Below are 15143 nucleotides of genomic sequence, written 5' to 3'. Positions count from 1 at the left end.
TTCTGCCTCAGAGTGTGCAGTTGATGAGAAGAGGAAAGGTTTGCCGTTTGTGATGACATGTTTTTGCTCTCTCAGTTCCTGTTTCACTGCAGATGTCATTCCTTTAGCTGTGGAAGGCTTTATCAGCCCTTGTGGAGGCTTTCCCCTGCACACAGCACTCAAGGCTGCAGCTGTAGTGGAGGAGAATGGAGCCTGTAGATCGTCTGGCACTTGCCTCCCTAGAAATGAACAGTACCACAGCCACCCTGGCTTTGCTGGCAGTCTTCCTGGTCCTGCTGTATTGGTAAGTGAGAGCAGTGAGATGGGTTGCACATCAGACACAAACCCTGCCGAAACCCAGCATCTCTAGAGTCTTATCCATGAGGGGAAACTGAAAGGTAATTTCGTAGGAGGGAAATGGAGGGGGAGTTGGTTTGGAAGCAGAGAGTGCAATAAATACTCACAAAACTCACTATGCTTTTAGATAGTTCTCTCCTTGCAATATTGTCTTGTAAGTGCTTTACCAACTGCTAACAAAAATGATTTTTTAATTAAGAACTTATTTTTTGGTTTCTTATTAATTTCTTTCGGCAGCAGGAACATTGGTTCAGGTCAAAAAGAAACCAAATACTTGTTGGACCTCTTCTCTGTACTGTGCTGCACACTTGTTCTTTGGCTTAAATGTACAGACACTGAAACTGCTGCTTGAATTTCCTCTCTTGTTCTTTCCACACTGACTAGTAGACACAAATCAGAATATCAGCAGCTGTAATGGGTAGCACAGTAGGCAATGCAGTGAGCTGTGCTGAAATAAAAAAAAAAAAAAAAAGAAAAAATCCTCCCCCCGTCCTGACAATTTCTTTCAGAAATTATATTAGCTGAACTGGGAGTGTTTTTCTGACTTTTCCCTTGCATTTATCTTCAAATCCTGCCTTTCAGTAAAATAATGGGGTTTTTCTCAATTGTATGAGTTTTCAAGGAAAGGTCTAAGGGACTGTTGCAGAAAAGAAAAAAGTCCACCAAAAATCTAAAGCTAATCAGGAAGAGAATAGTGATGGCACCATGAGTTTAGCACAATTGTTGTAGCAATGTAAAGGACAGATGGCTTTGCATACATTTTGTTATTATTTCCCCTTGTTGAGCTTTGTTCAATTTCCTTCTGTGTTCAGGGAGGGTCCAGAGTGACTAAAAAGAGTCAAACCTATATTTGACATGTGTTGCTGTATCAAATAGGTGGATGAGCCTGCTTTCTTAACAAGATCTGCCCAAATACTTGCAAACATCCAAGTCTTACCTCCTCTGAATTTTACTGGGAAAAAGAACAGAAGCTCTAGATCATTAAGACCATGTTTTTTAGCTGTAGACCTGTGACATCTCTGGGAGCTTAAGGAGGAAAGAGGGAGGACAGAGGCACATCCTCAGTTCAGAAAAGCAGGAGATCAGCTGGTGAGGTCTGGCCACCTGTGAATCATTTGAAATAGCCTGATACTTCCCCATAGCTCATGTCCGGATGTGCCGAGATCTCCAAAGACCCAGAACTGCTCCTTGTAAATCTTTGGTACTGCCTGGTGCGTGTTTGCCCAGGGCCTCATTTTCTGGTTCAGTTTAGGAAAGGCTGTTCCTCCCCTTGAAGTTAAGACATGGTGTTTTAGTGCACATTTGGTCTTGCCATTAACAAAGGTAACTCTAATTGCAGAGTTAAACCAGACTCATGGCTGTGGTCAGTTACTGCTGAATTAAGGGCCTACCATAAAAGTTTCAAAAAGTTCAACTTAGCAGTGAGGTGGGAAATTGTCTAACAGTAGAGTGTGTTCAGTGTGTCTGCTTTCCTGGCTGAAGGTGAGTTCTGTGAAAGCATCAAGAAAAGGCTGCAGAAGTTTTATATGGGAAAAGTGTTTTATACTTGTAAAAGGTTACAACTAACCAATCTTGCTGATCTACAGATTCAAGTTTATTTTTAAGTAGCTTATTAAATACAGGTGCCTATAGATCACTCTTCCAACGGGAAGCTGACAATCATAAAGCTTGCAATGAAATAAGCTATGGGCTGTTGGTAGGTTTGCCTGGTGGCTGAGCTGTTCGCATCTATTTATCTCAGAACAGTGCAGTGACTTAGCCTGTAAGGTTAAAGTCTTGAAGCACATCTGCAAGTGTGGTAGTTGTTCAAACTTGTCATCTTTCTAATTTGAATCTATTTTGTTGAAATTTTTTATACTACCTGAGTGTTTAAACAAATCAGTAAAACTCAATGCATGCACACATCTTCCTTTATTCATGACTGAAACCTTGGGTTCAAGGAATTATTTAAACATTAAATGTGTAAAATGGTTGCTAATAGAAATGCAGGTCTCTAATTCTAGAAAATGTTTTTATTACAATTTTGTTGCATTATCTGGCTCTTCTAAGAGTTAGAAAACATGAGTGTTGTGTATGGCAGGAGTAATAATAAAGTAATAACTCTTAAGGTTCCTTGGAGGTTTTCTTCATAAGCCTTATCCTAATTTTTTAATAACTACTGAATTATTATTTATTTAGCTTTTTCCTCCAGGATTGTGTCTCTTCAGAAGGGCAGTCCAGGGGAAAGGGAGGAATGAATATTTGCTGTTGTAAATTTTGTTGTGGCAGTAGCGTATGATTGATTGGGGTCACGTTGTGCCAACTGTTGTGTGAGTACAAAGAACAGGCAGTTTCTCCACCTGGTTAGCTGTAAAAGGCTTAGCAAGGCTCAACAGAAGGCAGTTGCAGGTAGAGGAGAGAGTAAAAAGATCTAATGCACACTAGAATAGGAACGTGGTCATGGCAACATTCATCTTATTGAGCTCTTTCCTCAGCACTGTTTTCGTGGATGGGGGTACTCAGCGGTTTAAATGACAGCCTTGAGCTGCTGTCCATCAGCTCAGCCTCAGTCCCTGTGAGTGTGTGCATTGTAAGGCCAGCTGGGATTTGTCACAGCTCAGCTGGCAGGTGGTATCTTGCTAAACTGTGATAAGACCAATCTCTTCACATTTTTGGGTATGGTGAGGTCATATGAAAGAGGGAGAGAAGAAAGGGTTGATTGGGAAGGGGAGCAGGGGTTGCAGCTGCATAAAAATTAACTTATTGGGAAGATACAAGTCTTTGTTTACAAGTCTTAGAAACAAGTTCTCTAAAGAAAGACTTGAAGCTTCCCTATACAAGTCTTAGAAACTGGGACGATTTCATCATTTTTTGGCTGTTGTTTATGGAACAATGAACATAATAACTCTTTATAGCAAATCATGTAATAACACTTCTCTGGTTTCTCATGTGTTGTCTTCAGTGTAATATGAAGGTGATGCTTGTAGTGTAATGTGTCAATTTTAAATCAGTGGAAGCAACTATAACCTCTCAGTGTTTGTCTTCTACCTTAAGTAAGCTCTAAGGAGAGGCTTTTCAAGGTAGTCAATGAAATGTTGGGAGTAGAAAGACCTGTGAAGCTTTTTGGTACATAGTCTGTTTGGATTTGAATGGGAAGTTGGTTTTTTGGTAATCTGTTAAATTAAGAGGCTGCTCAAGCCTCTTTGCTATCCCCCATTCCTGAAGGATTTAGTCATCTGCTACCCTCCCCATTCTTGCTACTTGTTCTCTGTAGGTAAAAGTCTCTTGCATGTTTCTTATCATGGATTCTTGGATGTCTGTTGCTACATCATTATTATTGTGATAGGCAGGTTGCTGCTTTATTGACCACAAAAAGGCATAATATGGCTAACTACCAAAGTTCAGTAGTACCAGTGGCACAACACTTAGCACTCTTAAAAAATGTCTTGTCTGTGTCCTCTCCTGTGATTTCTTCCACCCAAACTGATTATCAGAGCAGTTTCTCTTAAGAGCACTTTCTTTCTCAATTGCAAGCACTGCTGTCTCTATTTGCCTAATCTCTGTGAATCTCAGGGGGTTTTTTTAGGCATGAAATAAAACCAAACTCTTAAGGGAAGAATGAGTTTAACATTTACAAATCCCAGTGATATTCTCAATTGAAAAATACAGTAGTATATCTATGCAACATATTGTTCATTTTCATTTCAAACATATGCTGAGTTGGATATCCCATGCTTGGCTGTAGCTGCAAACATTGCTTTGTGTCTTTCTTTTTGCTGTCTGGGTAGATGTTTGATAAAATGAAAGCAGGAGTTTATCTTGCTTTAAAGTTTAATGTACCATAAGCTGAGTATTATGAAGAAGCTGTCACAGCATTCAGATACCTGTGTTCAAACTGGATTATCAACCCCTTGTCTAAACAAACCTGGGGTTTTTTAGAAACATGGAGGTTGGATGGGAGTGTTTGTTTATGTTTGTAAGAGCCGTGTCTAATTGCATGCTTTCAAACATAGCAAAACATAAACTAGTGGTGTTCCTGTCTGTTTCTGAAAAGCTAAGTAATTCAGAAAGATGTCATTTTTACATGAAAGTAATATTAATGATTACTTGTGCTAGAGACAAGTATAGAGACTAAGAGATTGGGGTCTCCCTAGACCAAGGTACTACCCACCCAGTGCAGAACAAGTCAGTCCTGACCCAAAGAATTTGCAGTCTGATAAAAAAAAATGAAAACTAAACTCATTATTTTTCTTCCTCTGACCTGAAGTCTTTTGCATGTGGTTGGATGTGGGACATACTAAGGCAATGGGGCACATGTGTTAGAGTTCACTTGGGCCGTACCTGCACTAAACCACATCACAAGCTGATCTCAGAACAAGGTAGTAGTTACATACAGGTGACTTCAATACCATTGCTTGTTTGGCATTACTTTGCATCTGTGGTTTTGGAAAGGGCTCTAAAGGGAAAGCTTAGAGGTAATCTTTCTTCAGCAAAAAACTTCATTCTGGTTTTGGAGAACCTTACTGTTTGGGGTTGAGTCAGCTAAAACTTCTTTTTTTTCTAAAGTAGATGCCACCTAATGTTAGATCTTGGACCAACTTTTGCCCCTCAAAAGATCACTGTTTACAAATGATATTTGACAGCTAGAGCTCTAGGTTTATGGTCTGAGTGCAGGCATAAGGGGAGAAGACTATTTTCCCTAACACATCCAGATAATACTTCTGGACAGATTCAGGCACAGGCACTACAAAACTTGCATCCTTTCTGGGTAGGTAGGCCCTAACTTTTCCACCTGCCACTGCTGCCATCCAAAGCACAGGCCTGCTAGGACCACTATGGCTGGGAACAGGCCTGGGTGTGGAGCATCAGCAAACAGAAGGACACACAGCTCTGCTCTTATATCAGTCTCTTTGATGTGGGAGGTTCAGAGAGGCATCCTAATGCTCAGGTGTCAAAGCCTGGCAGAAGGCACAGCTCTGCAGACACAGAGTGCTCAGGGGCTGGTGCTACTGTACTGCTGCTGGACTCTGGCTGCTGGACTTGTCTCTGTCTGCCACATCCTCCTAACCAACAAAGCCTGACCTCTGAGCTGGGATCTCAGGTTATGGTCCCTAAGGAGGCTTCCCCTGCTACAACCTTGTAGCTTCTGTTTGCAGTGAACCCGGCATGAGGTTTGCAAGGTCAGAAGGCTGGGAAGTTTTGGGGGTTTTAATATTCTGTTAACCCCAGCTGGTGTGGGGGTTTTTTATTTTTATTTTTTTCCCCCCAAAATGGCCATTATCAGTAAAAATCATTCTGCTTCCCTCCCCTTCATTCGAATATCCCAGAAAAACTAGAAGGATCTAACTCAACAGGAAACACCAGCAAACTGCTGTTGATGACAGGACACCTAAAAGATTCTGAATTCTCTTCATCATGCAGTTTCACATCAAGAAAATCTGTAATTCTCACTAATGTGTCAAACATAATTTGATCCCACAGCTGTGCAATATGTGGCCTTGTCTTTGAGCTAAATCAAGCATCTGTAGGTAAGCTTGAGAAGGCACAGAATAAATTACTGAATTATAATTTGGAAAAGCGCCATACCACATATGACTAAATACTTTATTTCTCTGAAAACAAAGTAGATTTGTGTAGATTTGGTCATCCAGAATGGAGTTCACTCAGTGCCCTGATTATGCTGCTTTTAGGTAAGCAAAGTTATCTTACTTTTGGAGGAAGAGGCAGAACAGTTTTCTCCTGTTGCTATTGCAGCTTCAGATCCCTAGGTTCTCTGGGGTATCCTCAGAGGCTGTTATAACCCCTTGGTTATCCAGACAAGTGTTATAACCCCTTGGTTATCCAGACAAGTGTTATAACCCCTTGGTTATCCAGACAAGTGTTATAACCCCTTGGTTATCCAGACAAGCGTTGGGCCTTTCATGCTGTGCAGCTTTGGTTTTGCCTTGGTTTTGCACTGCAAAACTCAGAAACTGTCTCTGCTCATTTTGTTTTGTTTTCAGTTTAGAGATTACATGTCCAGCAGTGTTTATTTGAAGGCCCTCAAGTGGTTGTTGAGCTTTCTGCTTTTGTGAAGGTGCACTTTATCCTAAAAACTCTGTGTAAAAAACTCAATCTCCAGCCTGTTAATTCCTTGTGGTTTTTGTGTTTCTCTGAACTTTTTCATGCCTTTCCCCATTAAATCCCAAATTAAAGCATAGTTTGATTTTAATGAGTGGAGACTGGAGCCTGAATAGTATGTGAAGGCAGACCTACAGTGCTGGAATGGCTTCCTTTCACAAAACTGGTATATTTATCTGTGTTCTGCTATGGTCTCCAGATCCATGTCCAGTGGAGCGAGCTGCAAAGCTGGATAATGCACACAAATAGCTCAAGAGCAAGCAGGAGCTGGGCTCAGCCCCTGAGCAATCCAATTTCTGCTTCCACCTCCTGTGGAATGGCCTGGGTCTGGTGTCAGCTGGGCTGCAGAGGCAGGAGAGAGCAGCAGGGGAGGGAAGGACTCTGATGTCTCCATCAGGCAGCTTCTTCCTGGGAGCCTGCTCTGGAGCTTCACTCAGCTCTTCTGGACCTGCAGTTTGGTTCTAACTTTTGATCTGGTCTTTGCCTTTGGGTAGGTAGCTTTGTTTAACTTGAGGATATTCAGGCCCCTCTCAAACTGATTTTGGGTACTCCAGGTTATCTTCTAGGAGCTCCTGCCTCCATCTGCTGACATGGAGCACAAGCACCCTGCTGGTGGTGCTTTAAATGGAATTGAAATTAGATGATGTGGGAGAAGGCTCTGCAAGCAGTGCAGCACTCCATCCATTGCACTGGGGCTGTCTCTTGCTGTGTCTGTGCATTTAATTGCCAGGCTCAGAGGGGCCTCTTAGGTCTGCTGCAAAGTTCTCATGGGGGCCATGAGCTCTGCTCTTCCCTGAACCCCAGGGGTGCATACTGCAGTTCCTGTGACTGCCCTGCACTGGGGGGACTGGTTGTTCCTCCTGTGGTCCAGTGTGTAGATTTTTGTCACTCCACTTTCAGATAGCACACAAAGTGTCCTGCCAGCCTGCCTGTGCTCCCTCTTAAGTGAAAAGTTAAAACAGTTTGTAGTTTTGACAGCTTAGAACTCCTCAGAGTGCTGAAATATAGATCTATGTTCTCTTTTTTTCTTGTCTTCTTTAACATTGCTCCCATCATTTAAAAAAATTGTCCATATTCTTCTTCACTCCTTTTTTTCTTTGCATTAGATTTCATCCATACAAATGTTTGTTTTGTCCTCACTGCTGGCTCACAGGTAATTTATTCCTTTGATTGCCATGCCTTGCTCTTCTGTAGGGGAGTTTTATATAGTATTTAATAGAGCTGTCTAAAAAATGTTTTAAAATATTGACATATTATTGAAGGATTGTTTTTTTGTCAGTTCCCCTTGACACATCCAAAATCTTTAGATGGATTTTTCTCTCTTATCTCCCTAGTTCTCTTTTTGGTTTCTTTTCCCTATTGAAAACAAAGTTTACTATTCCATAAGCTCAGTATGTGCTAACTGCTGTGAAGCAGCTGAAAGAGCTCAAAAAATTTTCTGGTTTGAGTTTGGATATGCATTTATTTCACTTTCCCAGGAATAGCAGAGGAGCTTGAGAAAATGATGTTCCATGTCTGCCTCTTTCTTCCCTTGCTTTATATGCCATTGCTTACATTGGTGACAATTTCTTTTAAGCTTTACTTGTTTATTTGACATGTGTTATCTATGATTGGAGTGATGTGCAGGTCAATAAGAATACAAGAGTTTTAATGAAGGGATCATCTAGCATGAGGGAGATTCTTCATATCCATTCCTTTGGTAGTTTCTTTCCTGGCTAGGTGCTGCTTTTGTGGTTCTGCAGAACCTGTGAAGTTGTTGGGGGAGCAAGGAAGCAGCAAAGAAAGAAAAGGGCAAAACTTGTAATATTATTTTTTTTTAAGGTAGGAATAGAAGCTGGATGCCCAGCAATGGCTGGGAAAAGGCTGGAAAGAATGACTGGGAACAGCAAGATATGACTCCAAATGAATTTGCAGATGGTTGTTACAGATTGAGGTCAAGTATGTTTGGGCAAATTGGGGCTGGAAGAAAGGAGCTGAACTGAGATGTGTGTTGGGAGTAAGAAATGGGGTAGTGTCTGTGTGCTTGCTTACATGGACAAAGTAAAGTCTACTTCCTTGGAAAGAATAGCTCTTTTCAGCCTCTAAAAACCTTGTGATGCTCTTTGTGAGTTGAGGGGCATGGGAAGGATAAAAAGGCAGCAGACTTTAGAGGAGATGAGTAATTGGTAATTGTATGATCACAAGCTCCTGCTGAATGAATGCTCTTGGATGAGAACTCTTGGCAGAGTTCTGAACCTGTAACCCTCAGTATTGTTTTACTTTACTCGGTGGCAATAAATCTGATGTAATTTGTGCATGCATGTTTGTGGTTTCTCATCCAAAAAGCTCCAAAGAGCTTTTATGTAAACACCCTCTCAGTAGAGCTATAACAATTGAAGAGGTCGTCGAGGCATGTGGTTTGAAATGTGGGAAAGACATGAAATAAAGCCATCCTGGGAGAGGAAGGAGCAACTAAAGGATCTTCAGTGGGTTGCATGCTAGCATGACAGACAGAGAGTGATGGTGGTCAAAAACTGCCAAGGCCCTCTTCCATCTTTAAAATATCGATATGATCTGTTTGTTCTCCAAAGACTAACAAATCTCTGGTTTAGGATTTTCTGAAATACTCATCATGGCTTAAGATGAAGCAATCTCTCCCAACAGAGTTCTCATGGTAGCAAGACTGAGAAGCTGCATATTTATGTTAGGATAGATTTCAGTGAGTGTAGCACTATTTGTACTGGACTGATTAATGTCTCTGAATGCTATGAGGGGCTGTACTCAGTGTGGGACTCTGAGCTGACCAATAGCTGCTCAGTAGCCATTCAGGTCAGAGCTCTGACCAACAGCTTCAGGAAGAGCAAACACCCCTTGGTGGTTCCAGAAAGCCTTCGGATCCCCTCTTGTAGCTCATGAAACAGGGTGGTTCTGGAGTAACATTCAGCAGCCTCCACTTCTGTGTATCTGGCTTGCTCACTCACATCCCCTCTTCAGAGGCAGGAACTGGTGGTTCAAAGATAAAGAATCCTCAGTTTTATGAGAACTATTCCTAGATATGGCAACAAACCTTGAGCCTTTCCTATTTCAGAAGAATAGTAATTTAAAATTTGTTTGTCTGCTAGAAAGTTTTAGACCTCAGGTAATTTCTCACTGATTGTGTAGTTGTGTCTCTCGGTAGTTGTGTCTCTTGGTAGCTGTGTTTTAAAATTTTAAAAAGTTTAAAATTTTAGCAGTGGTTAAGTATTCAATAGTGTCACAGTATATTTTCTTTCCTGAGTTGTAATTTTTGTTTAATATGAATGGAAGTGCTCTCAATTTGAGTGGAAAAGCAGCCATCTGGGGTTCTCCTAGGACACAGAGATGTTGTCTGGTATTAACTGAAAGAGACCATCAGATCCTGGGTGTCAGGCTCTGAGGAGTGAGGAACCTCCCCTTGCAAGGCTGCAGAGTGAGCTTGGAATTTTAACAGTGGGCACAAGATGGTGGAAGGGCTGTAGGAACCTGTGCCTTCTCAGGCCATGAATCTCATGAGGACTGTAAGGTGTATTTACACTCTAAGTATGTTCATCCTGCCAGGACTCAGTCTGGGATTTGAGAACTGGGATTTGGGGGGTTTATCCCTAACCTGCCTCCCCAGCTTTAGGAGACTTTCTGTTAACAAGCCTGGTAAGAAGGCCTTTATTTCCATGGTAGCTTGGTGACTTAGTTCCTCTTTCAGGCTTTAACTGTGTCACTGGTGGACATTTTCTATTTGATTTTTGACATTGATAGGGATTCTGGGCAGTAAAACCTTTTTTTCTCTCCTTCTCCCCCTTTTTATTTACGTTCCTGAGTGAGAGCATAGCCGAGCAGTGAGCTCAGTGCCATGGAAGCATTTTATATTTTGAGCAGAGATAAAAATCTCATTCCTTCCATAAACAAAACAAATCAACAGATGATGCCCAGGAGAACCATTTCTCTATAGCCATTTTCCTCCAGCTGCTTTCTATTCCATGCAGCTTGCAATGCACCATATGAAATACGTGTGTGCCTTTCTGTGTGTGCAAAGCACAAGTTTCCTCCAGACAGTGGCAGCTTCATCATAAAAAAATAAACAAAAACCACCAAACCCCCTGCCCCCCCTTTTTTTTTTTTTTCTTTTACAATGCTGTAATAATGAGATTACTAATAAAATTTAGGTGCTTGGTTGTTAAATAGTGTGTAATTTAGCAAGCTAGAGGATATGCTGGAGGAACTCTGCAGTCACAGCCATTGCATCTTCCCTCTGAATGGATTTGGACTGTTGTCCGTGGGAGGATGAGGGACAGAAATAATCTGAGGGAGGCTGAGTGCCTCATAAACATGGCAGAGATGAGAATACAACAAAAAAACCTCCTTCAGAGTTTGCTGCTCTGTGTGTTTGCATGTGTCCCTGTGTCAGTAAGGAGATCCTCTCCTGTGCCGCAGCAGCTTTGTGGCTGGGCACAAAGCTAGTTGCAGGCATGAGATTGGTGGAAGACAGTAGGAATTGGCCCCTTCAGCCTTTTGTAAGCCCTTGGCTGATGGCATCTCTTGCTTTCCTGCTTTAGTTTGGCCATGGTGAACAGCTCAAAGGCTGAGGTGGGTGACCAAAAGTTGCAGGGGGGCTGGGGTTGAGACCCTGAAGTGCCATGGAAGGAGATTATGCAAGGGAAAGAGTAGAGGGTTGTCTGGATGGAGAGCTGGTAGGTAAAGTGTATGGCAAGATTTACAGAAGCTTGTGAATAGTCACGGGTCAGCCCTTGGCAGAGGTGTGGCTGCAGGTATATCTTATCTCAGCAGAACCTTTCTGCTCAACTCCCTCTCCTGAGACGTGCCTCTGTCCAGGAGGAGGGTGGCCAAGCCAGATAGTCCTAGGCTGGAGCCTGGGGGAGTAGTATCTATCCTTGCAGGGGCAGAGAGAGGTGATAAAAGTTTGAACATTGCTAGGTTAATGGGCTGTCTTTTTGCCATAAAGAGTAGCCTCTGAGATATGAAAGAACTTGGAACTAGCCGGGGGACAGGAGGGCAGTAAAATTTGGCAACATTACTTTTGGTAGTCTTGATAAAGCACGGTTTAGAACTGAAGGAAAATATTGTGGTTTCACATCCAAAAAGCTCCTGAGAGCTTTCATGTAAACACCTTGCAAGTATCCATGTATGTATACATTTACACTTATATATAAACACACAGAAAGTTATTCAGAACAAACAGCTTCTAAATAAGCAGCCAGACGTAACTGATCTGATCGTTGGAGTGATCATGTTCAGTGCCCAAAGCAGCCCCCTTATCCCATCTCTAGCCAAATGACTCCTGGCAGCTAAGGAAATAACCTTGGGTAAAACCAATAGAATTTTTATAACAGAGACGTTAGCTATTGACCCTGAGTGTATTTTATGGCACTGCCTCGGTTTTGCCTTGTATATCTTCATTCTGGTGTTGTGTTGTTCTGTGTTTTTGAAAAGCTGCAGTCTCTCCCCAGCCCCCCAGGATCTGTCACTGCAGCACCAGGCTGTGGGCCCACACTCATCAGCACCAGGTCAGTCTCTGAGGCAGAGCTCATCGGGGCAGGGCTGGGCACACGAGACAATTTTGATTTATTCAGCTGGGGTGCAAGACAAGTAATTGATACTATTTCTGCTACGCTGCTGGGAGAACAAAGGCTGTACCTGGTTTGAAGTTCACTTTTCCATATTAACAAATTTCAGTTAAAGGAAATTTTTTCTACCAAATCACTTCTTTGTGTGGTATGGCTGAGATGGTTTTGGTCAGAGGCTTCTTGCCCCAAACCTGAGTTTGCTGAATCATTAAAACAGGGTCTCAAGCTTGTGTGAGAACTGAGTTCTGTTTACTTTGCTCAATTGCCCTGGTAAAGTTAGGGAGCAGCAAAAGAAGTTCAGTAGAAATTACCCTGACTGACAAGCGCACATGAATAATTTTTAAAAAAAAAACAACTTGAATTTTTGAAAGTGTTTCCCAAGATGATTTGCTTATGTCTGAGCATTTAAGCTTGCAGTATCTATGGAGCTTGAACTCAGAGCTTTAAGGAAATGAAAGCTGTGTTGTAACATAGCTGACTTTTTTTTCCCACAGAAGTGAAATATTTTAGGTGCTTAGTTCTTTTGAAAATCTGGATTTAAAGGAGGTGGTTAACAACAGGAAATCTTGTTGCAATTTTTGGTAGCAGTGTCTGATTGTTTTTCTGGGTGATGCTATTTAGGGTCGAGTGACAGAGCTGACTGTAGGATGTAAAACCATTTTGGTAAAGTTTATATGGCCAGCCTGTCTCATTAATTATCCAAGGAATTCTGAACTCTTAAATAACAGCTCTAAGCTGATTTACTAGTGCAAGCCCTTTAAATTAATAGGCTGAATTTGGCTTGCATTTCTTAGACCAGTGATAAAACAGTATTGTTTTTTCTTTCTTACCTGAGAACATAATTCTCCCACCTTTCAACTTTCACATGGACATTTTTCTAACTGAAAAATGTTGTTAAACATAATATTGATATAGTAAAAGAGCAACCCACACAGAAACCCAAGCTGCACCATAAATCCTTCTCTGAAGTTGCTCACACTGGTTATGTAAATAAAAGAAAATTGATGCTGTTTGCAGAATGTGATGATATAGGGGAAATTTCTCTTACGTGATAGAAACTGTGTGTGTCCATGTGTGCCCCTGTACCTGTCCCCCCACCCAGCTCTTTGTTGTTTTGGTTAGCTCTGTAGCTGATATAGACACCAGAGAACCATCCCCCTGAGGCGGAAAATGTCCTTTCTCAAGGTTTCACAGAGGATCATTACAGTGACTGTTTTGTCTTTTCCTTGCTTGGGAAAGACCTTTTGACTGAAAAATATATTGCTCAGTTCAGGAGGAATTACTGTATGTAACCAAACACTAATGACTTCCTTTGAATGTGGTGGGTTTTGGTTCCAACTCTAAATAATGAATTGTATCTCCACAAACTAAGGGATGTTTCAACCCCTGTGACTCTTGATCCCCAAGGAGGCAGCTGATCCATCTATGGGGGTTTTAATTTTAAATTGCATTGCATTTGTAAATAGCTGGTGGCCAAAATCATTATCATTGTGTTAATTTAAAGATCAGTCAGCATTTTCAAGTGCTGGGCAGTTTCAAGAGCTTTCTCGGAGCAAGTTGGAGGCTTTGTCTTGTAGGCTGTGAGCAAATTGTTACAAAACACAAGAGAGCTGGTAGGAGTTTGTGGAATCATAATTAATTGACAATGGTTTTTCAAAAATGACATTTTTCAATTTAAAATAAGCTGTTAAAACAATTTAGAAGAGTGTTGTGATAGTCCCTTGACACATGTGGGGAGCTTTGGGTTAAACATATAAATAATGCTGAAAAGACTATATTTAGTTCCAGACCGATCCAAGGACAACTGAAAAATTGAAGGTCAAATAACAAAACGAAGAAAAGAAAATTATAGCCCTCCTTGTTCTGTTCTGCAGCATGCTGCTTGGCAGCCGTGAAGGTTCAATACTGGGGAATTTGTCACATACAACTATTTATGATTTGTACTTTAGGCAAAGCAAGTAAGCATGAAGTGTATGTACTTACTGACAGCAGCACACCACTGAGTCCTGTCAAACTGAATCTGGAGAGCAGCTCTGGAGTACTGCAAAATTTTGGGGGGCTGGATATCAAAAGATCTCTGATAACCCAATTAAACATTCAATCAATCACAGCTTTCCCCGTGCTCTCTCTTGACCCTTAGGCAAGGGAGCACTTTCTGCTTGGAACTGAGCTGAAGAGCAACCAGGTGCTAAGTGGAGGGCCAAGACCACTGCTTGTTTTACTATTTTTATTTGTAATAGCTTTTAAAACTGTGAAACAGGAAGAACTCCTGTTCACTACTAGCTTGGGAGAACTTCCAGTCTCTGCTTGAGCAGGAGATTTTTTAAATAGCCCAAGTGTAGAGCTCAGTGCTTCCAACTGCAGAGACAAGGCCATGGCTTCAACCCATCTAAGTTAACCCTCTGATGGTGGTAATGGCTGTTTTCCTTCCTTGTGGAGACACCTCCTGCATCCCTGATCTGGTCAGGATCTGAGGTAGGTGCCAGCTGTATTCCCTTCACATAAGAACATTATCTCACTTGAGTGGCTGCAGGTAGCAGAGGCGCTGCTGGAGCCACAGGACCACAGCTCAGCAGGTCATGCCTATTTATTTGGCTGAGGATCTAGACAAGGATGGCAAAACTCTGGATGCTCAACCTGCTGATACACTGATGGAGATTGTCAGTGATGTGATTCTGTAATCATGTTTATGCGATGTTTCACTTGACCTGATCTTGCCAAGCCTGATCATGCCTGCCTGTCCTCCTGCTCAGCTCCCAGCATGCCCAGAGCCCTTTCCTACTGGCCAAGTTCTGGGCCCAGATCCCTTCTCTGGAGTATCTGCTGGCCACTTTGCTTGAGACATGTTCTGACTGTTCTGTTTTTATTAGGAGATTTTGGTAGTACATGGCGTAATTAATTATTTTCACAGCCTTTATTTCATTTAAACTAGTATCCCACTAGCCTTCCTCTCCTTGAACTGCTTATGAACTGCTTTTTTCTGTTAAAGCTACAGGGTATTATCTCACTGAGCAGTGCAGTTTTCAAATTGACTAATATACTTTAAATTAAACGTGTGCATTGCATGGACAATGTCTATTCAGACAAAGCTTTGGCTACCAGCTGTGTGAAAATCAAATGTATTTTTAGCAG

General features: G+C 41.8%; 1 protein-coding gene across 1 annotated transcript in view; it reads left to right on the top strand.

Moving 5' to 3' along the window:
* TBXAS1 (thromboxane A synthase 1) overlaps positions 1–15143 on the top strand; it is a 231720-nt gene that overhangs the window by 2965 nt on the left and 213612 nt on the right. Inside the window, exon 2 of the mRNA XM_059845873.1 lies at positions 76–283. Within this exon, the coding sequence (XP_059701856.1) occupies positions 186–283 (98 nt within the window). The 5' untranslated portion in view covers positions 76–185. The remainder of the gene's footprint in view (positions 1–75; positions 284–15143) is intronic.

Source organism: Haemorhous mexicanus, chromosome 5, assembly GCF_027477595.1.
Source record: "Haemorhous mexicanus isolate bHaeMex1 chromosome 5, bHaeMex1.pri, whole genome shotgun sequence".
In the NCBI taxonomy this organism is placed as follows: domain Eukaryota; kingdom Metazoa; phylum Chordata; class Aves; order Passeriformes; family Fringillidae; genus Haemorhous; species Haemorhous mexicanus.
This window is presented reverse-complemented; position numbering and strand designations above follow the sequence as displayed.